The sequence below is a fragment of the Grus americana genome, chromosome 29 (assembly GCF_028858705.1).
Source record: "Grus americana isolate bGruAme1 chromosome 29, bGruAme1.mat, whole genome shotgun sequence".
Taxonomy (NCBI): domain Eukaryota; kingdom Metazoa; phylum Chordata; class Aves; order Gruiformes; family Gruidae; genus Grus; species Grus americana.
In genome coordinates, this window is record NC_072880.1 from 2,705,021 (window position 1) to 2,727,750 (window position 22,730).

Here is a 22,730-nt window from a genome sequence, read left to right on the forward strand (position 1 = left end):
CGTCCTCCCGCAGCCCACCTCCTCCCAGCTAGGCTCTGCCTTCCCCCAGCCACCCACCTGCACGGTTTGGGTCAAAACTGCTCGTTTTAATTATTTTCCAACTTTTTCTCTCTTTTTTTTTTTTCTTCTTTTTTTTTTTTTTTTTTACAGTTAATCCGAGGGGAACCAACCACCTGATTAAAACCACCGTCCCGGCCCCACCCCAAGCAGCCCCCCCAAAACCAGGGTGAGGGACGAGCTTTTCGGTAGAGACGGGCTCATCCCCATCACCGCTGTCCCGAGGGGAAGGGGGGGGGGGTGTCACATCCTGCCCAGCGCTGGGACAGACCAGGACCCCCCCTCCGGCCGCCTCCTCCCACCCCCAGACGACAAAATAAATAAATAAATCCGAGCGGAGGTGCGTGGGGGGGGGACATCAGTCCCAAACCGCTGTGTCGGTGTCCCTGTCCCCCCCCCAGCCCCAGTTTGGAGGAGGGGAGGGGGGCGACCGGACACCCCCCCCCCCCCCCCAGCCCCGTTAAGGCTCCCACGGGAACAGCAGCTCCCCCAAAACAGCCCTGGGTGCCCCCCAACCCCCCAGGGCTGGATCCTGACCCCAGCATCTCCTTGGGGGGGGGGGATGTCGTGGGGCGCTGGGGGGGCCGAGGAGGGGCAGGAGCCGGTCCCTAACTGTCCGAGGAGCCCCCGTCGCCCTCCCTCAGCTCCTGGCTGTTCTCCACCTCCTCGGGAATATCCTGCATCCTCAGGAAATCTGCGGAAAAACACCCCGTTAGCCCCCCCGCCACGGGAAAAGGGGGTGCCCAGGGCCCGCTCCCGCACCCCCCCCCCCCCATCCCGGGGACCCACCTCGGGGGCTGGCGGGGGGGGAGTGGCGGCTCCCCAAGCCCTCGTCCTCCAGGAGCGCGTCCAGGGCGTCCTCGCCCTCCCGCAGCCGGTCGGGATCGCCCCCCCGGTAATCCAGCTCCTCCCGGGGGCAGGGGGCGAAGGCAGGGTGGTGGTAGGAGAGGCTGGCGGGGTGGGGGCCGTGGCTCAGCTGCTGGGAGGGAGGCGGCGGGGGGGGGGGGGGTTGGTCAGGCCTGAGCCCTCGCACCCCCCCCCAACACGCAGGGGCTGAGGCCCAACACACTCGTGTCATGCATGAGCATGTCCTTCCCCCCCCCGAGGCCCCGAGGCCGGATGAGCTGAGGCCGGACACACTCATGTCATGCATGGGTGCACCTTCCCCCTACCCCAGGGTCCCAAACCCAGGTGAGCCGAGGCCGGATGCACTCGTGTCACGCATGAGCACATCTTTAATCCTGCCATCCCCTCCCCGCACCCCAAACCCTGCTGGGCCGAGGCCGGACGCACTCGTGTCATGCATGAGCACATCTTTAACCCTCCCACTGCTGCCTCCCCACACCCCAAACCCTGCTGGGCCGAGGCTGGACGCACTCGTGTCATGCATGAACACATCTTTAACCCTCCCACTGCTGCCTCCCCACACCCCAAACCCTGCTGGGCTGAGGCCGGACGCACTCGTGTCATGCATGAGCACATCTCTCCCCTCCTGCCATCCCCTCCCCGCACCCCAAACCCTGCTGGGCTGAGGCCGGACGCACTCGTGTCATGCATGAGCACATCTCTCCCCTCCTGCCATCCCCTCCCCGCACCCCAAACCCTGCTGGGCTGAGGCCGGACGCACTCGTGTCATGCATGAGCACATCTCTCCCCTCCTGCCATCCCCTCCCCGCACCCCAAACCCTGCTGGGCCGAGGCCGGACACACTCGTGTCACGCATGAGCCCATCCTCCCCCGTACCTGCGGCGGGGTGAAGCTGAGATAGAGCGCATCTCCGGCCGGCAGACTCCTCCGCCGCGGATCGGTCCCGCGACGTCCCCGCACGCCGCCGCTGCCGCCGCCGCCCTCCTGCCGCAGAGCGCCCAACTGCCGCCGGACCTCCTCCAGCTCGCGCTCCAGCCGGGCGCGTTCCTGCTCGCTGTCCCGCAGCCGCGTCTCCAGGGCCGTCGCCTCCTGCGCCCGCTCCTGGCAGAGCTGCCGGCAGCGCCCCAGCTCCTCCTGCAGCAGCCCGTGTTGCCGTTGCAGCAGCGCCAGCTCCGTCGTGCCGGGCTTCTCGCCCGCTCGTGCCGTCGGCTCCGCCGGAGCCGGTTGGGAACCGCGGCGGGACGGTTTCTCCGTGCTTTCCTGTAGCTGCAGCTGCAGCAGCGTGTCCTGCTGGCTCATCGCCGCCTGCGGGGATACGGGCAGGGGGGTGGGCAGGGGGATGCGGGCAGGGGCGGGGGGGGATGCTCGGCCTGTCCCCCCGCCGGTCCCTGTCCCCCTCGTCCCGGCAGTAACGTCCCACCGACCTGGAGCCTGTGCAGGAGGCTGTAGAGGTTCACCAGCCGCTGGTTGATCTCCTGGGGAGGAGAGGACGGGACGGTGAGCCCCCCCGCGGGGGGAAACTGAGGCACGCTGGCGCAGCGGGGAGGGAGCCGGGTCTCTCCCCCACCCTGTCCCCCCCTTACCTCCTGGGGTACCCTCTGCGGGACCTGGTTGCCGTTCCCGTCCTACGGAGAGAGAACAGTGACACCGCGGTGGCACGGGCTGGGGGTGTCGTCCCCCCCCGGTGTGTGTCCCCCCCCCCCACTGTGCTCACCCGCTGCCCAGCGTCCGAATCCGCCCTGCAAAACTCCAGGGAGCCGTTGAAGTTGCCGGCGTCACCGTCTGCAGGGAGAGGCGGGGGGTGAGCTCCACCGCGGCCCCGGGGGACCCCGAGCCAGGCACAGGACCCCCCCCTCCCTTTCCCCGGCTGGCACGCGCCCCCCCGTCCCCCATCTTACTGCTGGCACCGGGGCTGGGGCAGCTCTCGGCCTCGGCGAGGTTATTCTGGTCGCGGTCGCGTCCGGCGCCGGTGAACATCTCCTGCAGGCACTCCACTGCGGGGAAGCGCGAGGTGAGCCCCGCGCCGCGGGGGAAGCGCCTCGGCCCCGTGCCTCAGTTTCCCCATCTGGAGCATCCGTACCTTCCCGGATGGCGTCGTGCATCAGCTTCTCCCCTCGGGAACCGTCGGCCGAGTCGGAGTGGAAGAAGGTGCGGGGGGCCAGGGTGGGCGAGGGCTCCTCGCAGCCGCCGGCCAGGGCCCGCATGTCGGCAAAGAGCCCCACCTTCTCCTCCAGCAGCGCCGCGATCTTCCGGTCGCATTGCAGGATGCGGTCTGCGGGGTGGGGGGTGAGCAGGGGTGGGGGTGAGCAGGGGTGGGGGGGTGAGCAGGGATGGGGGGGTGAGCAGGGATGGGGGGGGTGAGCAGGGATGGGGGGTGAGCAGGGATGGGGGTGAGCAGGGGTGGGGGGGTGAGCAGGGGTGGGGGTGAGCAGGGGTGGGGGTGAGCAGGGATGGGGGGTGAGCAGGGATTGGGGTGAGCAGGGGTGGGGGTGAGCAGGGGTGGGGGTGAGCAGGGATGGGGGGGGTGAGCAGGGGTGGGGGTGAGCAGGGCTGGGGGTGAGCAGGGGTGGGGGGGGTGAGCAGGGATTGGGGGTGAGCAGGGGTGGGGGGGGTGAGCAGGGCCGGGGGGGTGAGCAGGGGTGGGGGTGAGCAGGGGTGGGGGTGAGCAGGGCTGGGGGGTGAGCAGGGATTGGGGGTGAGCAGGGGTGGGGGGGGTGAGCAGGGGTGGGGGTGAGCAGGGGTGGGGGGGGGTGAGCAGGGCCGGGGGGGTGAGCAGGGGTGGGGGTGAGCAGGGATGGGGGGGTGAGCAGGGATTGGGGGTGAGCAGGGGTGGGGGTGAGCAGGGCCGGGGGGGTGAGCAGGGGTGGGGGTGAGCAGGGGTGGGGGTGAGCAGGGGTGGGGGTGAGCAGGGCCGGGGGGGTGAGCAGGGGTGGGGGTGAGCAGGGCCGGGGGGGTGAGCAGGGCCGGGGGGGTGAGCAGGGCCGGGGGGGGCCAGGGACCCCCGCAGCAGCACCCACCTTTCAGCTTGCGTAAGGACGCTTCAATCTCCGTCTCGATCAGGGGAAAGTCCTGGCGGCTGGGGCAGCTGGAAGGGACGGGGGGGGGGTGACACCAGGACCCCCCGACCCCATCGCAACCGCGTCCGCCCTTCCCGCCGGCCGCATCCCGCCGAGGCTCAGAGGACCCAACTCGGAGCTGCGCCCACCTTCCCCCTCCCCGTCGCCCACCCCGTGGCCGTGGGGACACCCCCCCCCCCCCCCCAAATTCCCCCCCCCCCGCAGGGCTGACACTCACAGGCTGACCGTCTGCTGGATGACCTTCATCCAGTTGTTGCGGTCGTCGCGGGAGGCGGCGTGGACCTCGTACATCTCCGGCGGCGCCGCGCTGATCAGGAACATCCCCTTCTCCTGGTTGGCGATATCCCGCACGATGAGGTTTTGCAGGGAGATGACGGCCGGCTTGTCCTGCGGGACAGCTGACGGGGTTGGAATGGCGTCCCGGTGCCGGCAGCGCCGTCCCGGCAGCGGTGGGGGGGCCGGGGCTGGGGGGGCCGGGGCTGGGGGTGCCGGGCGGCGGCTCACCAGCATGGGGAAGGTGTATTTCTGGTCCTTCTCTTGCAGGAAGATGAGGACGTCCGTCAGCAGCAGCACCAGGACGTCTGGGAGGGAGCGCAGGGATGGGAGATGCTGGGTGGGAGGGGGGGGTGTACCAGGGCCCCCCCAGTCCCAGGGCTGCTCCTAAATTCGTCCATGGAGGGTGGGGGCTTCCTGGCACCCCTGCGCCCTGGGACCCTGCTCCGCAGCATCCTCATCCCCTGGTACCGCAACCCCCTGGCACCCCCATCCCCTGGCACCCCCAGTGCCCAGCACCCCAGTCCCCCAGCATCCCCAAACGCAGGTACCCTCATCCTCCGGCATCTTCCATCCCTTGGCACTGCGGTCCCTGGCAGCCCCATCCCCAGGTACCTCTGATCCCCTGGCACCCCCATCCCCAGCACCCTGCTCCCCCAGCATCCCCATACCCTGGCACCCCCACCCCATAGCACCCTGCTCCCCCAGCATCCCCCTGCCCTGGTACCCCCACCCCATAGCACCCTGCTCCCCCAGCATCCCCCTGCCCTGGTACCCCCACCCCATAGCACCCTGCTCCCCCAGTATCCCCATACCCTGGTACCCCCACCCCATAGCACCCTGCTCCCCCAGTATCCCCATACCCTGGTACCCCCCCCACCCCATAGCACCCTGCTCCCCCAGCATCCCCATACCCTGGTACCCCCACCCCATAGCACCCTGCTCCCCCAGCATCCCCCTGCCCTGGTACCCCCACCCCATAGCACCCTGCTCCCCCAGCATCCCCGTGCCCTGGTACCCCCACCCCATAGCACCCTGCTCCCCCAGCATCCCCCTGCCCTGGTACCCCCACCCCATAGCACCCTGCTCCCCCAGCATCCCCCTGCCCTGGTACCCCCACCCCATAGCACCCTGCTCCCCCAACATCTCCATCCCCAGCACCCCATCCCCCTGCTCAGCACCCCGCTCCCCACCTTTGAAGCGCCCAGTCGCCGTCTTCCAGAGCATGCAGCCGCTGTGCACCAGCTTCCGCCGCAGGAGCTCGTCCTTGCCGAAAACGCCGGTGCGGTTCTCCCACGGCAGCTGCACTTTGGCGCGGCCGTCCACGCGCCTGTAGACGTCCCACAGCCGCGCGTTCATCTCGCACGTGTGCACCTCCTCGTTGATGGAGGAGATCAGCTCCTTCACCAGCTTCAGCGCTCGCGACAGGTCCGCGGAGTCACCCTCGTTGTCTGGGATGAAGGGCAGAGGGGGGGACACGCGGTCAGGGCTGGACACCCCCCCCTCCCCAGCACGGGCAGCCCCCCGCCGCGCTGCCCACCCGCCCCCAGCCCCGTCACCTTTGGAGTTCTTCAGGATGCGCTCGATGAGCACCGGGTACTTGGTGATCCTCTGCGTCACCAGCAAGATGCACTCGGGCACGCCGTGACGTCGGAGCAGCGAGGACCGCGTCATCCTCTGGCCAGCCGGAGGGAGGGAAGGGAGCAGAGGGCACCCCGTTAGCAGCGGCCAGCCCCCCCTCGGGGCTCGTAACCACGTTAAGAGGCATTAGGGAGAGAGGCGCAGTTGGGGAAACTGAGGCACGGAGCTGGCAGAAGAGTATCGCGGTGGGGCCCGGAGCCCGCAGGGAGACCCCGACACCCACCCCGGGGGTCCCTCCGGAGCCCCGCGGGGACGGGCGCTCACCCGGATGAACTGCTGGAAGCGCTTGTCGCGGGCGAGCAGGTCCTTGTACTCCTTGACGGCTTTGGTGTGCTTGCTGCAGAACTCCGAGTAGGCTTTCTTCAGCTGCTCCGCGCTGCCGCCCGAAAACTTGGGGGGGGAACGAGGGGACGTCAGCAGGCTCGTCCCGTCCCCCCACCCCAGCACCCGCTGGCTCTGGTGGTCCCACGCCGTCCCCACCTGGTTGACGAGGATGTCCCCCAGCCGGTTGATGACGAAGTTCTTGTTGCTGTCGTGGGCCAGGGACTCCCTGCGACGCTCCAGGAGCTGCGTCAGGAACCGCTCGTGGATCTGGCTCAGCTCGTCCACGCAGGGGAAGATCTTCTGCACCGTGGTGGGGTCCACCTGCAGGTCCTCCAGCATGGCCTTGCGGAACATGTTGGCCATGATCTTCAGCGTGCGGACGTGGTGGATCTCCGTCTGGATCAGCTCTGCGGCGGGGCGGGACGGGTGAGAGGGGACAGCCACCGCGGCGGCTCCCAGCCTGCTCCGCGCCGTGGGGACGGCACCCCCTCCGCCCCCACCGCCTCCGGGTGTCCCCCACCTCTTTGTCCCCATCCCCGCGTCCCCACGTCCCCCATCTCTGCATCCCCATCGCTGCTCTGACCTGTCCCTGTGTCCCCCATCCCTGCGGCTCTGATCCATCCCCGTGTCCCCCACCCTGTCCCCATCCCTCCATCCCCCACCCTGTCCCCATGTCCTCATCCCCATTCCTGCATCTCTGACCTGTCCCTGTGTCCCCCATCCCTGCATCTCTGACCCAACCCCATGTCCCCCACCCTGTCCCCATGTCCCCATCTCTCCATCCCCTGTCCCCATGTCCTCATCCCCATTCCTGCATCTCTGACCTGTCCCTGTGTCCCCCATCCCTGCATCTCTGACCCAACCCCATGTCCCCCACCCTGTCCCCATGTCCCCATCTCTCCATCCCCTGTCCCCATGTCCCCATCCCTCCATCCCCCACCCTGTCCCCATGTCCTCATCCCCATTCCTGCATCTCTGACCTGTCCCTGTGTCCCCCATCCCTGCATCTCTGACCCAACCCCATGTCCCCCACCCTGTCCCCACCTCCCCATCCCTCCATCCCCCACCCTGTCCCCACCTCCCCATCTCACCCCGGCACCCCACGTCCCCCCGCGCCGGTCCAGGCTGTGCCCACGCGGCCGCTCACCGTAGATGACGTCCTGGCGCTTCATGACGTCCATCTTGTGCTGCTGCAGGTAGCTGTTGTCCACGGCCAGGCTCCAGGAATCCGCCTCAAAGTCCTTCCCGTCCGCCTCGAAGTCGCTCATCAGCTGGTTGAGGATGACGTCGGGGCCTGCGCAGGAGGGCGGGGGGAGTCGGTGGGGTGCGGGGGGGCTGGCCCTGCGCCCCGTGTCCTGTCGTCCCCCCCCCCCCCGGCCCCGGTGGGTCCCCACCTTCGTCGATGAGCGACTCCACGGAGAGCGTGCGGTTGCGCATGTTGAGGGAGTCCGTGGACTGCGACAGGATCCGCCGTATCCCCAGGGGAGACTCATCGTTGAACGTCCTGGGCGGGGGACACGATGGTGACGCTCTGGGGACCCCCTGTGTCCCGTCCCCCCCCCCTCCAGCCCCCCTATTACCCAGCGATGTTGGTGGTGGAGACGCTCTTGGAGAGGGAGAGGGAGGGTCGGCCGCGGCGGGGACCCAGCAGCGTCTGGCGGAAGCTCTCCGAGGGGTAGATGGCCGAATTGGGGCGCTCCCGGATGGCGGCTGGAGGGGGGACACCGAGGGGGGGGGGTCACTGCCACCACCCCCCCTCCGCCAACCCGCAGGCTGCCCACGGGGGACACCCCGATACGGCATCCCCCCAACATCCCCACGTCAGGGGGGACCCCATCTTCCGGTGCGGGGGGGGGGTCCCTGCAGCTGGGAGAGGGACCCGACACCTCGGTGACAGGCGGGGGGGGGGGGGAAGAGCTGTCGCACCCCACTCCCTCGCACCCCACTCACTTTTATTGCGCAGCGAGACCGACTGCAGCGCCGAGCTGTTCTTCAGCAGCGCGGCTTTCTGTTGCTGGGGGAGGGAGCGGAGGCGTCATGGCGGGTGTCATCGTCCCCGCGTGTCCCCTCGCCCTCCCCCCCAAAAAAAAAACCCCAACCCTGGAGCGGCTGAGACCGGCCAGCTCGTGTCACTTGTGGCAGCCGGAGGAGCGCTCACCTTCTGCTTCACCTTGGTGCAGTTGGGCAGCGTGTCCTTGCAGCGGTTGTGGATGGTGACGTTGCAGGCTGGGGGGGGGGACACGGACACACACAGGGAGAGGTGACGGCACCGGAGACACCGGAGACACCGGAGACACCGGAGACACCGGAGACACCGGGGGGGACCCTCCCGCCACCCCCATCCCGGGGGAGCCGCCGGTGCCGGAGTGACGGGAGCAGATGGGGGGGGGGGGGGGTGAATCCGGGCAGCCGCGGATGACACCAGGCGCTGCCGGAGCCGCAGCTGCCGGGGAGCAGCTGAGCCGCTGCCACCGCGGTGCCGCCGGGTGCCCCCCCCGCCCCCCGAGGCCAGCGATGCCCCGCGCCAGCCCGGTGCCACGGGCTCACCGGCTCCATCTGGCACTGCCCGCGCCGGGGGAGCTGGAAGCGCCAGGACGCGCCAGGAGAAATCACCTCCGCGAGCATCTCCCCCGCTCCGCGGCACGAATCCGCGGAGCCAAACTGGGAGCAACCGGCCGCTTGCACCGGGGGTCGCCGTGCCCACCCGGCAAAGCCTCCGCGGTCGTTTCGGCTACTCACTGGGGCAGATAAGAGCTTCCTTGGCCGTGATGCTCTTATTGCAGGCGAAGCACATGGTCATGCCGGAGACGGTGATGGTGGTGAAGAGGTGGCCGTTGGTGTAGCGGGCGTCCTTCTCCTTGCCCTCCTTCATCTTCTCCTTCTCTTTGCTCTGCCCGGAGAGATGCGACGGGCGCCTGACGGGGCTGCGGCACGGCGGGCGCCCTGCGGCACCACCCGGCACGGCCCCGGCTTGTTTCGGGATGCGACTCATGGTTGCGGGGAGCCGGGGGTGAGGTGGGACCACCCGGTCCTCTGCAATGCTCAGGGGGTCCTGCCACCCCGCCGGGGGGAGGACGGGGAGCCGAGCGGCTGGGGAGAAGCCACCCCGATCGCTCCGCTCGCCCGTGCTTCCCATCATCCCATAACCATGACAACCGGGTGGCTGCGGGAGAAATCCCCCCCCCCGCCCCAGCACATGTTCCCCCCCCCACCCCGGCACCGCAGCCGCCAGCCCCAATGGGGACGAGATGCGGGGGCCGCAGCGGGGGGGAGGTGACGATGCTCCCTGGCACCCACGGGGGCTGGGGGCATCGCCGGAGCATCGCAACCGGCAGCCCTGCGCCTTCCCACCACCTTTTTTTATCCACACTGGGTATTTTCACCCTTTTTCCCCCAAAATGGGGGTCCAGAGGCCAGCTGCCCCCCATGGGGACGGTTTTGGGGTCCAGTTGGGGACCCCGGTGCCACCGGCAGCTCGCCGTGGTTTTCCCCTCCCGGAAGAGGGGAGCGAGCCGGCGTGATCCCGAGCGTCTCAAGGGCGGCCGCTCCTGCCTCGGACCCCCCCGCGCCCCGACGGGCACAGAGCTGCCTTTGTCCCCCCCCAGCCGCAGCACCCGGCCGTGCCTGGCACCGGGGCACCCGCCAAGCAGACCCTCTCCGCGCCAGCCCCCCTAAAACGACGGCGCTTCGGGTCCCCGATCCCCTTCCCACAGCTCAGCGCGATGCCGAAGCGGGGCGGGGGGGGGGGTGTCCCGGTTTCCATCCCTGTTCCCCGCGACTCCCCCCGGGGAGGGTGGGTGAGAGGCCGAGGGCCCCCCCCCCGGGGAGGAGCCGGGCAGGTGGGGAGGAAGGTGAGGAAGATCACGGGAGATCACGGGAGCCCACGGGACAGGAGTGGGGGCTGAGCCGAGCATCCCCCCACCCGGCGGGGGGGACACGGCCACGGGTCCCGCTCTGTGCCGGGGTGGGGGACACACGCACACACACGAGGGGGGCGATGGGGAGCCGGGGGGGCAGGGGCTCACCAGCTCTCCGCAGAGGGGTCTCTCCACATCCCCGTCGGCCGGGAACGGGGCGCAGGAGCAGCAGCACATCCCGGCCCCCCCCGGCCTCGGCCCCCAGCCCGGCTGGGAGGGAGCGGTGCCCGCGGAGCCTCCGGCCACATCTGCCCGGCTCTGGGCCGCGATTGTTCCCGGGGCTTGATTTATTTTTTTTTGCTTTGCTTTTTGTTGTTGTTGTTGCTTTCCTTTTTTTCTTTTCATTTTTACTTTTTTGCCCTTTTTTTGCTTTCCTTTCTTCCCCCCCCCTTCTTTTCCTTTCCTCTCGCTCTCCTTTTTTCTTTTTCTTTCCGTTCTTCCCCTTTCTTTTTATTTACTTCCCTTTTTTTTTCAGCCTTTCTTTTCCTGCTCTTTTTCTTTTTTTGTTTTTACCTAGCCCTCCCCCTTTTTTTCTTTTTCTTCCCTTTTCCTCCTCCTTCCTTTCCTTTTTCCTCGCCCTTGTTTTGCTCCGGGTCGCTCCCCCCGGAGGGCCCGGCAGGGTGCCGCCAGCCCGGCCCCGCGGTTGCTCCAGCCCCGGCCCCGGCCGCAGGAAACCGAACCGCCGGCAGACAAAGGCGGGAGGCGATTCCTCTTCCTGCCCCCCCCCCCGCCACCAGCCCGCCTGGATTTGCTGCCCGACACCGGCTCCCACCCGCCCCTTGGGTCCCCCCCCCACGCGGACACCCAGCTGGCCTGGGGACCCCCACCTGGACCCCCACCCTGCCTTGGGACCCCCCCACGCGGACCCCCACCTTGTCCGGGGACCCCCACCTGGACCCCCACCCTGCCTGGGTCCACCCCACGGCGACCCCCACCCCGCCTGGGGACCCCCCCATGCCCCGCAGCATGCCTGGGTCCCCCCCATCTGGACCCCCACCCTGCGTGGGGACCCCTCCACCCACACCCCCACCCTGCCTGGGTCCCCCCACCCGGACCCCCACCCCACCCAGACCCTCACCCCGCAGCAAGCCTGCGTCCCCCCCCACCCAGACCCCCACCCTGGCTGGGTGCCCCCCACCCCGCAAAGGCCACCCCGGGGCGGGGGGGGGACACGACACACACGGGCGCAACCGGTGCCGGTGCCATAAAACCCCACGGGGCTTCAGCATTTTTGGGGGGGGTGTCACACGCAGCCCCTTGCCTGTCTATAGAAGGGAGAGCGCGGGGGGGACACGGGGGAGCGGGGGGCTTGGAGCCCCTCGAGGCTCCGGCTGCCCACCGGGAACAGGAGTGGGGGGCATTTTGGACCGGGACCCCCCAGTGGCAACCCCAAATCCAGCCTGGTGGGGGACAAAAGACCCCCCTGTGCTGGGCGGGGGGGGGCCACAGAGGGTCCCTGCTGCCAGCGGGACGCTGAGGACGTGGCCTGGCATGGCAAGGGGTGACCAGGGGGCGGGGGGGATGGAGACCCCCACCCAGCCCAGGCACCTGGGTCCGACAGTGGGTTTGGGGGTGTCGGGCTGCACCCCATGGCCGGGGGGGGGGCACGTCAGAGACCGCAGGACATGAGCCACCGCATGGCTGTAAATACCTCGGGGGGAGGAACCGGCAGCCGCACCGCCGCCTCCATCCCCGTGCCCCCCCAAAACCACACAGCGGCCCCCCAAACCCCAGTGGTGTACCCCAATCCAGACATCACCCCCAACCCCAGCCACGCTCCCCCTGCAACCGGCCAACGCCACCAGCACAAAACCGGGTGTCGAGCCAAATCCCGGGCGCGGGGCACCACAGCGCAGGGTCCCCCCCACTTCCGACCTCCCCGGCGCTGGTGCGGCGCAGAAAGTTCCTCCACTTTAAATAGAAATTTGGGGGGGGGGGGGCGGGTATTTTTGTGGGTTCTTTTTTTTTTTAAATTTTTTTTCCGGCGCTGCGGTGCGACGCCTACGGCGGGTGTATTTCTGCAGGCACCGACACGACTTCGCCTAAGATAGCCCGTTTCTTTTCCTGCGTGAGAACACACCCGCGCCAACCTCCGGAGCCGAAAAACTCCAGCCAGACCCGGGGGGAGAGGTTTTGGGGCGATGACAACCCCAGCTGCCACCACCCATCCTTCCCTCTCCCCCCCCCCCCCCAAAAAAAAAGCCACCTGCGGCATCGCCGCCTCTGCACCGGGTGTGTGTGGGGGGGGGGGGCAGCCCCCCAAAAAAGCGAAGGTCTGACCTGGGTGACGGATCCGAGCCCCGAAACGGCGTCACGGAGGTGCGTCAGTCCCCTGCTCGTCGGGGACGGTCCCGTCGTGTGTGTGTGTGTGTCCCCCCCCCCGCCTGCCACCCCGGCGCTGAACAAAGCCAGCGCCGTCCTCGCTGGCGTGGCAACAAAAGATGCCGCTGTGCCGGGGCCGAAACCGCGCAGGGATGCCCGGTACCTCCTTCCCCCCAAGAAGAAGAGGGGGTGCCCCCCCCCCCAGTACCCAAAAGCCCCATTCTGGCCCCAAATTTGCCCCCTCTGAGGTTTTAAGCCCCTGGAGGAGCGAGGCTGTGGGTTTCGGGGGGTTCAGCTGGGGGGTGCAGTGTGGACCCTCCCCTCCGCTCTTTTGGGGGGGGCTCACGGAAACGCCGTACCGGGGAGGGGGGGCTGCCCTGCCGGGAGTCCCCCCAGAAGCAGATCTCGCCACGGGAGACGGGGTCCCACGGCCGTAAAGCCGTGGCGGGACAGCGGGGGGGGGGGGTCCCCACACATCCCATCTGCCACCGGCACATCCCAGCCTGGGGGGCAGGGGGGGTCCCGTGGCTCTGTGTCCCCCCCCAATGCCTTTGACGGGGCCCCCCCCCCATTTCTAAAGGGGTGACAGCTGGCGGCGGGGATGGTGGCTGCTCTCCAAGCGCCTGGGAGCCGTCCCCTCCCGGGGGGGGACACACACCGACAGCCCCCCCCGGGCCAAGGCAAGGCCTTGGGTGGGGCAAGACGGGCTTTGGGGAAACTTTCTTTAAACAAAAACCGCCATTTCCCCCTCCCTGGCCGGCGCAGGAACCAACAACCACTTCCCCCCCCGCCCCCCCCCCCCCCCCCCCACCTCTGCCGGCCCACCCAAAACCCAGACCTTGGGGCTGAGCCCCCCCCAAACCTCCATCTGCTCCCCAGCTGGCTCAGACCCAACAAACTCGGTGCGCGGAAGGCCGCTCCATGCCACGTGAGCCGGGGGAGCGCCGGCGTTGGGGTTTCCCCCCTCCGAAAATCCCCGCTTTGGGGTAAACTGAGGCAGGGAGGGGGGGAAGCTGAGCTTTGCACGCCTGCCTTACACGCCCACCTTGCACACCCACCTGCCTCGCACGCCCGCCGCAGCTGGAGCACAAAGCCCTGCCAAGCGCAGGCAGCGCCCGGCACCAGCTGGGGCCCCCACTTGACCCCCCCCCCCTTTGCCCATCGTTTCGCCACAGCGATTGCCACACGCTCTGCGCACCACGACGGCACCCGGCCCCCCCGCCTCGCGCCCTCGCCAAGTCCCGGGCGACGGGGAAACTCTCCCACGGGACAGGAGCACCCCGGCTCTCGTGTGCCTCAGTTTCCCCACGGCCCAAACATTGACAGGGCTTTGTCTCTGGCGGGCTGCGGACAATAAAAGCGGGGTGGGGGGGATCCCAATTTGCTCCCATCCCTTCAGCAGGAGAAGAAGGCGACTTCCTCACCCGCCGCGCCGGAGCTGGAGGGGTCCCACGCCACCAGAAGGCCTTCGGCTTCGGCGGAAACAAGGCTGGCGAGCGAGAGCGACGGAGGAAGTTCGGCCGTTTGCTTCGCCCAAGAAGTTGCTGGCGGGATGTTCGGGCAGGTCCTGCCCGGTGTCGGGCAGCGGTGCGGGCAGCGGTGCGGGCAGCGGTGCGGGCAGGAGGGTTATTGTCTTCCCAGGAGACCCCGCTGCACAATGGGGAGCGGCTGCGCCGAGGCTGGCGGAGGATCCTCACCCCCCTCCCTGCCCCCCCTGTGCTACGGCCCCCCCCGAGGTGCATAAACCCCCCCCCCTTTTCCTACGAGCGCCGCTCCCAGCATCACCCCAGCCCCCCCAAACCCGCCCCCTCCCAGCCGCGTGGGGAAGGGCAGAGCCCCCCAAATTGGGGCGGGGGGGGGGGGCGGGGGGGGGGGCAGCAACCTGAGCGAGGGCTCCCCCGGGGGGTTGAACCCCCCTGTGCTGGATGGGGGTGACCCCCCCAGCAGGGGAGGGGAATCCCCCCCCCCCCCAAAGGAGAGGGACTGGGGGAGCCCCGGGGGGGGCCGCGCCCGCAGGGACCCACCTTGGTGCGATCGCTGCTCGCCCGGGTCAGCGACTCGATGCGGGACATAATCCTGCCCGCTCCTGCCCGCTCCTGCCCGCTCCGCTGCCAGGCTCCGCCCACCCCCCCCCACACCCCCCCCCGGGGGCGGGTCGCGCTGCCGGCCCCGGCCTCGTGCTGCCCGCGAGCCTTTGTTCCTACCGGGACCGGGACCGGGCCCCGGGTGGGCACCGCCGCGTGGGAACGGGCACCGGGAGCCCCTCGGGATCCGGGAACGGGCACCCAGCATCCCTCTGGATCCGGGAACGGGCACCGGGAGCCCCTCGGGATCCGGGAACGGGCACCCAGCATCCCTCTGGATCCAGGAACGGGCACCGGGAGCCCCTCAGGATCCGGGAACGGGCACCGGGAGCCCCTCTGGATCCGGGAACGGGCACCGGGAGCCCCTCGGGATCCGGGAACGGGCACCGGGAGCCCCTCGGGATCCGGGAACGGGCACCCAGCATCCCTCGGGATCCGGGAGCCCCTCGGGATCCAGAAACGGGCACCGGGAGCCCCTCGGGATCCAGGAACGGCTGCTGGGAATGGGCACCCCAGGGTGACTCCGGATCTGTCCCTCCGGAGCATCCCCGGATCACGCCGCAGCATCCCTGGGATCGGTGCCCCAATGTCCAGTCCTTGCTCTCGTGCCTCAGTTTCCCCTCCCCACGCGCACCCCGCGCCTTTGGGGACCACGACCCACCCACCACCCGCATCCTCCCTGGGCGGCACCAACCCCTCGGTCACTGGGCTGGAATCCCAAAAAGAAGAAGAAAATCCCGTGGGATTTCAATCCCCCAGCGCCTGGCCGACGCAGGACTCCCCAAAACTCCCCCGGAGCCCTGAATACCCCCAAAGCAGAGTTTTGGGGTGACACACAAATCCCATCCCCGTGTTGTGGCCCCAGCGTGACGTTTTTCCTCCATTTCGGGGCTTTTATCTCCCAAACGGAGAAATCGATGCCGGACCCTGCCCCCGGAAAGCTGCTCTGGGGATGCTGACGCTTCCCACCAGCTTTTGGGAGGGGGGACAGCGAAAGCCGCTTTCCCATCCGGACCCCCAGCAACATAAAGTCAGGCTGAAGGCGATTATTTCGGGAAAAAAATGTGCTTTTTTTCCCCTTAAAACGCCAGCTCCGGAGAGGACCCCAGCGCCAGGGGCCGGGCTAACCTCAACCCGATTGAACATTAACTCACGGGCTGGGAGTTTAGGATTTATCAGGTTTATCCTGCTTACCGCAAGAGATAACGTTACGAGGTTGCCAAGAGAACCGAGGCACCGGGATGGCTCCGTGTCCCAGCAGAGCCCAGGGCTGCAGCCAAGGGGAGGCTTTTTGGGGACCCCGTCCCCCCCCCCAGTGTCACCCGGCAAGCCCCAGGGCAAAGCCGCCCACCCCGCTGCGGGGTCGTGTGGGCGCAAACAGCTCCTTAACCGAAAAAATGTCCTTTTTCTCCACGTTTCCGAGCCCGACGGCGCTCGGCGCTCACCGAGGGGAGGGGGACAAAGCCGCGTGGGCAACCAGGCGAGTCGCCGGCGGCTCTCGGCTTAACGGCCAACCGCAAAACCCACCGGCGCTGCCGAGAGGCGCGACCGGCGGCTCTGCCAGCTGCCTCGACTTCCCTGCCGAAATCGTTCCCGGCGGCAAAGGAAACGGCGCGGCGGTGCAAATGCGGCCCCGCGAACCCCGCTGGCAACGGGTGGGATGCACCCACCGCGACGGGGACGCACCCACCGCGACGGGGACGCACCCACGATGGCGGGGACGCACCCACGTGCGCAGCCCCCAGGGAAGAAGAGAAGTCAGAAGCCAGAGCGCGGCCGTCGGGGAAAACACGTCCAACGCCCCAAAAGCGGACGGCAGCTCCGGCCGAGCGGTTTATTGGGGGCGGCCGCAGCCGTTAACCCGGCGCAGGCTCTGTCCCGGGCGGGGGCCCCGCCGCCGAGGCCGGGTTTGAATTAAATCACAGTCCCGAAAGCAGAAGCAAACCCTCGCGAGGTCGCCCCGAGCATCCGGCAGAGGCGGGGAGGGAACGCGGTCACGCTCCTTTTTTCACCCCAGGCCTGATTCCTAATTTCTCGTTTCCTCTCGAGGTACAAACCTGGAGATGGGGTTCGCTTCTGCTTCCCCCTCCCTGGCCGTAAGCCCAAACCAGCCCCAAAACTGACGGAAGGAAACCCCAAACAGACACCTGGGCACCCCGGGGCGGGATGCGGCCGGCGGGGAAGCTCCGGTGGTGCCCGTGGGGGGGTCGGGTGCCTCTCCCCGCGTGGCGGGGCCCCAGATCTGGAAAGTCCCGCGAGCATCACGTGGGAGCGGAGGGCGAAGGGGGAAGCGGCGGCTGCTCAGTCATGAAAAGTCGGGGCGGGGGGGGGGGTGCTGAGGAGATGGGGGTGCTCCAGTTGCAGAGGGGACCCCACAGCCCCCCAGGAAGGGGGGGAAACCGTGTGGGTGTGTGTCCGTCCCCCTACGAGGACAGAGTCACCCCAGCCCCTCGCCAAAACTGCCGACGGGCATCGCCGCGGGGATGCGGCCACCCCGTGACATCGTGGGCGCCGGATCCCGGGGCGTCCCCCCACCAACGCCCCAGAGCCCCCCAGCATCACGCGGTCCATCCCCGGCGAGGGCGGAAGCCGACCCGGTGGCGCGGGGCGCTCGGGCGAGACCCTCAGCCGCAGCGACCCCCCCGGACCCCCGCGGGACCCCCGGGGCTGAGCCGTTCCCGTGACTCACCCTGGGCGCAGGACGGCCGTACATGGCTGGGGGTCCCGGGGGGACGGGACCGCGCCGAGTCCGCGAGGCGGCGGCGATCTGGGCCCCGGCGGCTGCGATTATTATTTCTTCCTGAAATAGCACGGTCCCTCCCCTCCGCGGCCTCCCCGCTCCCCATGGCCGCTTCCCGGCCAGCACCCGCAGCCCTGCAAAACCCCGCGCGGCCCCAGCCTGCACCCCCCAAGGCGGCACCGGGTGCTCCCCGCTGCCTGCGGACCTCTCGGGGTCCCCTCTGGGGGGGAGGGGGGGGGTGTCCCCCACTGAGCCCCAGTGCCTCCCTGCTGCGGTGCCCCAGGACCCCAGGGACCCGTCCCCCTCCCCGCCGCAGCCTCCGCTTGGGACCCCCCCGAGCTACGAGCACCCGCGTGACCCAGGACCCGTGTGTCCCCCCCACACACACACACCCCCCCGTGGGGATGGTGCTGCCTCGGCCGGTGCCATCCCGGTGCCACCAGCACCGCCAGGACCGTGTTGGGGTACCTCTGCCGTGCCCCCCCCCCGTGCCCCGGCAGCCACGCTGGGGTGAGCGCCCCGCTCCCCTCGCACCCCACTTCACCCCCCTGTGCCGCTTCGCCTGACGCAATCGCCGCGTGCGCTGCTCGGCGTCCCGATCATCCCGGGATCAAGCCCATTTCCCCATCCACCGCCCGCGGGGGGCCGGATCCGGACCACGACCACCCCTCGGGGACCCTTCTCCCTCCCCGGAGACTTTATAGGACCGACTTTGCAAAGCCGAGAGTGGGCGAGAGCCCGGCTTGAGCAGCCTCTTCCTCCTGCTAAATAAAAATACTACTACTGCTAAACCCCGGATTTAAAACCATTTGCAGCCCCGGTTCAGCGCCCAGCGGGGTGGGACGAGGACGGAGCCGTCCCAGCCGTGGGGTCCGGACCGCGCCGCTGTGCCGGGGCGGGTTTTGGCCCGTGGGCCGCGGCGCTGGTTGGGGGGAGCGCGGCCCCCGTGATGATGTTAACAGCTGGCCGCTAATCCGGCCGGCCGCTGCCCGGCGGGGAGGAGGCAGGATGAGATCAGGGGCTGGGGGGGGATTAATGGCTTCCCATGGCGGCAAATCGCAACCCCGGGGGGGGGCCGGTTTTTGGGGGTGTGGGGGGGGGGGGCGAGGTGGGTTTCACTCCCCAGAAGTGGGTGGCAGAGGGTGGACGGCAACGCCACGGGGACATAAAGCCGTCGGCGGCCCCCGCGTCCCCAAGATGCCGCGTGCGCTGCTGTGCCTCAGTTTCCCCCTAAGCTCCTTGCCCCGCGGGAGGGGGCGGCGGTGGCTGGGGAGGACCCCCCCGTGCCCCCCTCGTTGCCCCACGACCACCCAGAGTCACCCAAAGCATCCCGGCGCCCTACGAGCAGGCGTTGCCTCCCGCTGAGACATGGGGAAACTGAGGCACGGAGGGGGCTCGGCAGGGTCCTGCCACCCTCCGAGCCGGGAAGGAGAAGGAAAATGGCCCGAAGGAAGGGATCGCTGCGGGAAAGCGCAGGGATGGAGCGGAGGGGCCCGGGGGAGGGCGCGCGGGCGGTGAGCTCAGCGCACAAACAAGCGCGCCCATTGCCAGGAAAAGTCTCATTTCCTCGGCCCTGGCGGGGCCCAGCCCCGTGAACCCTCGGTGGGGACCGTCCCCCCACGCCAAAGGGGGTCCCCGGAGGGCCCTCCCCAACCTCACCGCCCGGGGAGAGCGGCTTTGCCACCGGTGCCCGTCGCCATCCCAGGCTCGCCGTCGGCGCTCGCCACCCGGTGCTCTTCCCCGTGGGTCGGGGTGCACCGTGACGGCGTCGACGCGGGGACCGGGACAGGGGGGCGATGGCAACGCCACCGAAACCGCCTCGCCGGTGCCCACGCAGGGGCCGGTACCCGCTGGGCAAACGCCTTCCTCCTGGGTCTCCTTCCCCGAGCGCACTCGGGGTTTTTCCCCCCCCTCTTTAGATCCCAAAGTATGAAACCCCCGCGACGGACAGTGCCAGGCGGGAGAGGGGAAACTGAGGCACGACTTCCCCGACGGGGCAGAGCATCAACCGAAACCCCCTCCCATCCCGACCCCGTCGCCGCGTTTCGGGGAGCAAACTGCCCCGGCCGCCCCCTCCTCTTCCCCTCCCTACCTTCGTCTTCCCCGTCATCTTCCTGATGAAGCTGAGGGTCCGGCCCAGGGGGGTCTCTTCCCAGCTCTGGCTCCCCGCCTCCCCCGCCAGCTGCCCGCAGCTCCCGGCGCTGAAGCTGCAGGAGACGGAGGATCCAGCCTGGACAATCCCCCTCTGTCCTCTGCGGGGCTGGGAAACAGGGAGGAGCGAGCCCGGCCGCCCCGGCCCCCCGGCTTCTGCGGGGTGGCTGCTCCGCTCCCAGCTGGGTCAAGGACAGAGCCCCTTCTGTTTGCCCCGAGCCCCCCGGGGGTGCGGAGAGACCCCCCCACACCCCCAGGGTGGTGGCTGCATCCCCCCCCCCCCCCCGTGACCCCCATCGTGTGAGCTGCTCTGTAATTTGGGGAGCGGGGCGGTGGTCGGTTTGTGGGTGCAGCTATGGGTGCAGACCTGAGGTTGTGGGGTGCTGCAGGCACGGACCCCCCTCCGCCCCCCATCCTGGGTGGTCCCGCTCAGGGCTGGCCCCGGTTCCTTGGGGACGCCCTCGGTGGGGGACAAACCCGGCTCCCAACCCACCCCTGGGGACACGGCGGGGGGGGACGGGACGGCCGCGGGGTGCACGGGCCACGCAGCACCCTCGGTTTTGGTGAGGTGGTTGGGGGCCGGCTTGTCCCTGTCCCTGTCCCCGCTCGTCCCCCGCGGGGCTCCCGGCCAGCCCTGGGCGCGACGATGCCGGGGAACAGCCGCCCTAATGAAGACGGGAATGGGCTGTGACAGGCACCAGCACGGGGGGGGGGGGCCCCGTGCCACCGGCACAATGCCCGGCCAGGAGCGGGGGGACGCGGGGGGGAACGCACCGTCCCCTCCAGCCTGCTGGTCCCTGGGGGTTTGTTCCCGCTGACCCCGATGCTGGGAGTGAGTGAAGTGTGTCGGGTCTCAGCCCGACCCCGTCCCATCCCCTCTCTGCAGCCACAGGCAATAAATAAATCAATCAATCAATCAATAAATAAAAATCCCTATTTGGGCCAATATTTTCATTTCTAAATCTCCCCTCGGGGCTCTCGGGTCCCTGAGCTGCCTGATTCACGCGGGGCGCAGGAGCACAACGTGCACCCCCAGCCCCGTGGCCGTGTCCCCCCCCCCCCCGACTCACCCATTGACCAGGCTCCACTGGGAGGCGAAGGGGGAAATTTCTGCAACGGCAAAAGAGCGATGAATGAAAAAAGGGGCCAAGGCGCGGCCAGAGGAGCCACCTCTTTTGGTTGGTGAAGCATCCGCCGCGGTCCGGGGCTGCCGCGGGGGGTGGGGATGAGAAATAATTAACTTTGGGACCAATTTTGGGTCATTATTAGGGAGGTTCGAGCAGGGACAGGGCTGCCATCACCCCGGTCCTGCCCGGGGGGACGTGGGTGCTGCTGCTCACCGTCTGCATCGGGGAAGCTGTCGATGACGCCGAGCGATGCCGATTTGGGGAGGGCGCAGCCGCCGGCGCTCTGCCTGGCCCCGTACGCCGGCAGCCTCCGTGCATCCTCCTGCCAGCAGCGACGGGGTCGACGTCGGGGCCAGCGGCTCCTGTCCCTGTCACCCTCTACCTGCCCTTCGGCAGGGCCCGGCGGGTGGCACGGGGCAGCTGCCCGTGCCCAGGATGGTGCACCGGGGCTCGTACCGGTGCCGCACGGCCGCTCCCAGAGGATAACGCGGCTCGGGCAGGAGCATCCCGCTCCGGGGATGATGGCAAAGCCACCCAGGGTGCAGCTTTCCCGTTGTGGTCCCCCACGCTCACCCAAGCTCAGCACCCCCCCGAATTCATCCCCCGGCTGCAGGTGGGTGCTGGGTGGCAGGACACCCCGGGGGGGCAGGAAGAGGAAGAGGAGGGGGCTCCTACCTGCGCCCGCTGCACATCAGCCTCGTCCTCCTCGTCCTGGGAGAGCAGGGACTCCAGGTCGTCGTTGCTGTGGATGAGGGGGGCTCGCCGGGGGTCCCGCCGGTGCCGCCCCAGCCCGTCCAGCTGCTCCGCACTGGAGTCGATGTCATCGGGGCTCAGCCCTTTGAGACTCACGCTGCGGCGGGGACAGGGGGACCCTGAGCCGGGGTCGAAGAACGGGGGGACACACACACACACACAACCAGGACCCCCATCCCCGTGGGGCGAGCCTTGCTCTAGCACCCGGCTTTTGGGGCGTCCCCACCGGGTCAGGGCAGGGGATGCTCAGCTCATCCCTGGGGATGCGGCTCGGAGGACCCACGACCCCCGGAGCGGGAGCAGCGGCGGGGCGGGGGGGGCACGGAAGAGGGGGTGGCCGCAGGGCCGGGATGGGGACACGGGGCAGGTCACCGCTACCTGAGCTGGTCGTAGCCGGGGACCCCGCGCAGCTCCTTGCCCGGCTCCCAGCTGTGCCGGCGGAAGGGGTCCCGGGAGCGGATGGAAGTCCGGAGGGCGCAAGCTCGCCTCAACGGCACCCCCCGAAAGCGATCTTCGTTCTCATCTTCCTCCTCTTCCTCCTCCCAGCCGGCCTCTGCGCCGGGGCCGGGCGCGGCGACGGGCTCCAGGGCCGACACGCAGCGTCGTCTGTGACCCGGGACCCCGCCGAGGGCACCTTCGCAGGGGCCCAGGAAGATGTCGGGACCATCCATGCCGCGCTCAGGGCCGGGCGCTGCGGGAGGGAGAAGCGAAGATGGTGGGGGTGGGAAGCCCGGCCTTGGCGCGGGGCATGAAACGAGTTGGGGGGGTCTCAGCCGAGCTCTGCAGACCCCCCCCACCCCCCCCGCCAGCTCCCCCAGATCGTTTTTACGGCCGCCCTTGGAGCTTTACGCGGCCGGTAAAGCTTATGACGGCCATAAAGAGGAGCTGCCCCTTCCCGGCCGCGTCCCCCCCGCCGCTGACCTTGCCGAGCCTCACGCACCGTGCGGGGCCCCCCGACCCTGCGGTGCCGGCGCCATGATAGAGAGGGTTCTGAGCCCCCCCGGTCCCCAGCCCTGCACAAACACGGCCCGGGGGGGCCGCGGCTGGCAGGAGCACACAGAAACACCCACTCGAGGCCGAGCGCGGCCCCGCGCCTCGCCGCCGGTTACTCATTAAGCGCCCAGGAATTTGGCTGGGCTCAGAGCGGCTCCTCGCCGGCTCGGTTGGGGGGGGGATCTGAGCGGTGATGGGGTCCCATCTCCCCCCGCCACCACCCCTGGGGGACCCCACAAGGATGCAGCCCGTCCGCCCAGACACAAAACCCCCAAATTTCCACCTTCCTGGGGTGGAACATCCCCCCGGAGCAGCCGTCCCCCCGGGAGAGGATGCGCGGGTTGCTCCGCAATCGCTCGGGGACCTGGATCGGCCGCCTGGTAGCATCGGTCCCCTGCACGTGC

At 69.3% G+C, this 22,730-nt stretch overlaps 1 protein-coding gene across 7 annotated transcripts; it reads right to left on the minus strand.

Moving 5' to 3' along the window:
- Positions 1 to 65: 65 nt before the first annotated feature.
- On the minus strand, positions 66 to 22,023 carry ARHGEF2 (Rho/Rac guanine nucleotide exchange factor 2). 7 transcript variants are annotated; one of them, XM_054806309.1, is made up of 26 exons: positions 21,712 to 22,023; positions 21,256 to 21,430; positions 20,794 to 20,902; positions 20,524 to 20,563; positions 19,395 to 19,509; positions 8,979 to 9,129; positions 8,398 to 8,465; positions 8,190 to 8,253; positions 7,820 to 7,949; positions 7,634 to 7,743; positions 7,387 to 7,533; positions 6,396 to 6,646; positions 6,180 to 6,305; positions 5,834 to 5,951; positions 5,468 to 5,725; positions 4,506 to 4,582; positions 4,219 to 4,388; positions 3,942 to 4,009; positions 3,005 to 3,196; positions 2,823 to 2,918; positions 2,639 to 2,706; positions 2,508 to 2,549; positions 2,349 to 2,399; positions 1,801 to 2,229; positions 847 to 1,036; positions 66 to 751 (listed from the first exon to the last, which is right to left on the minus strand). In XM_054806309.1, the coding sequence occupies exons 1-26, from the start codon at positions 22,002 to 22,004 to the stop codon at positions 666 to 668; spliced, it is 3,624 nt and encodes a 1,207-aa protein (XP_054662284.1). In that variant the 5' UTR covers positions 22,005 to 22,023; the 3' UTR covers positions 66 to 665. The 7 variants fall into 7 exon arrangements, with proteins under 7 accessions (XP_054662284.1, XP_054662285.1, XP_054662291.1 ...); XM_054806310.1 differs by having other exon boundaries at positions 847 to 1,033; positions 21,712 to 22,022; XM_054806316.1 differs by lacking the exons at positions 19,395 to 19,509; positions 20,524 to 20,563; positions 20,794 to 20,902; positions 21,256 to 21,430; positions 21,712 to 22,023 and adding exons at positions 13,903 to 14,128; positions 14,503 to 14,598.
- Positions 22,024 to 22,730: the final 707 nt, after the last annotated feature.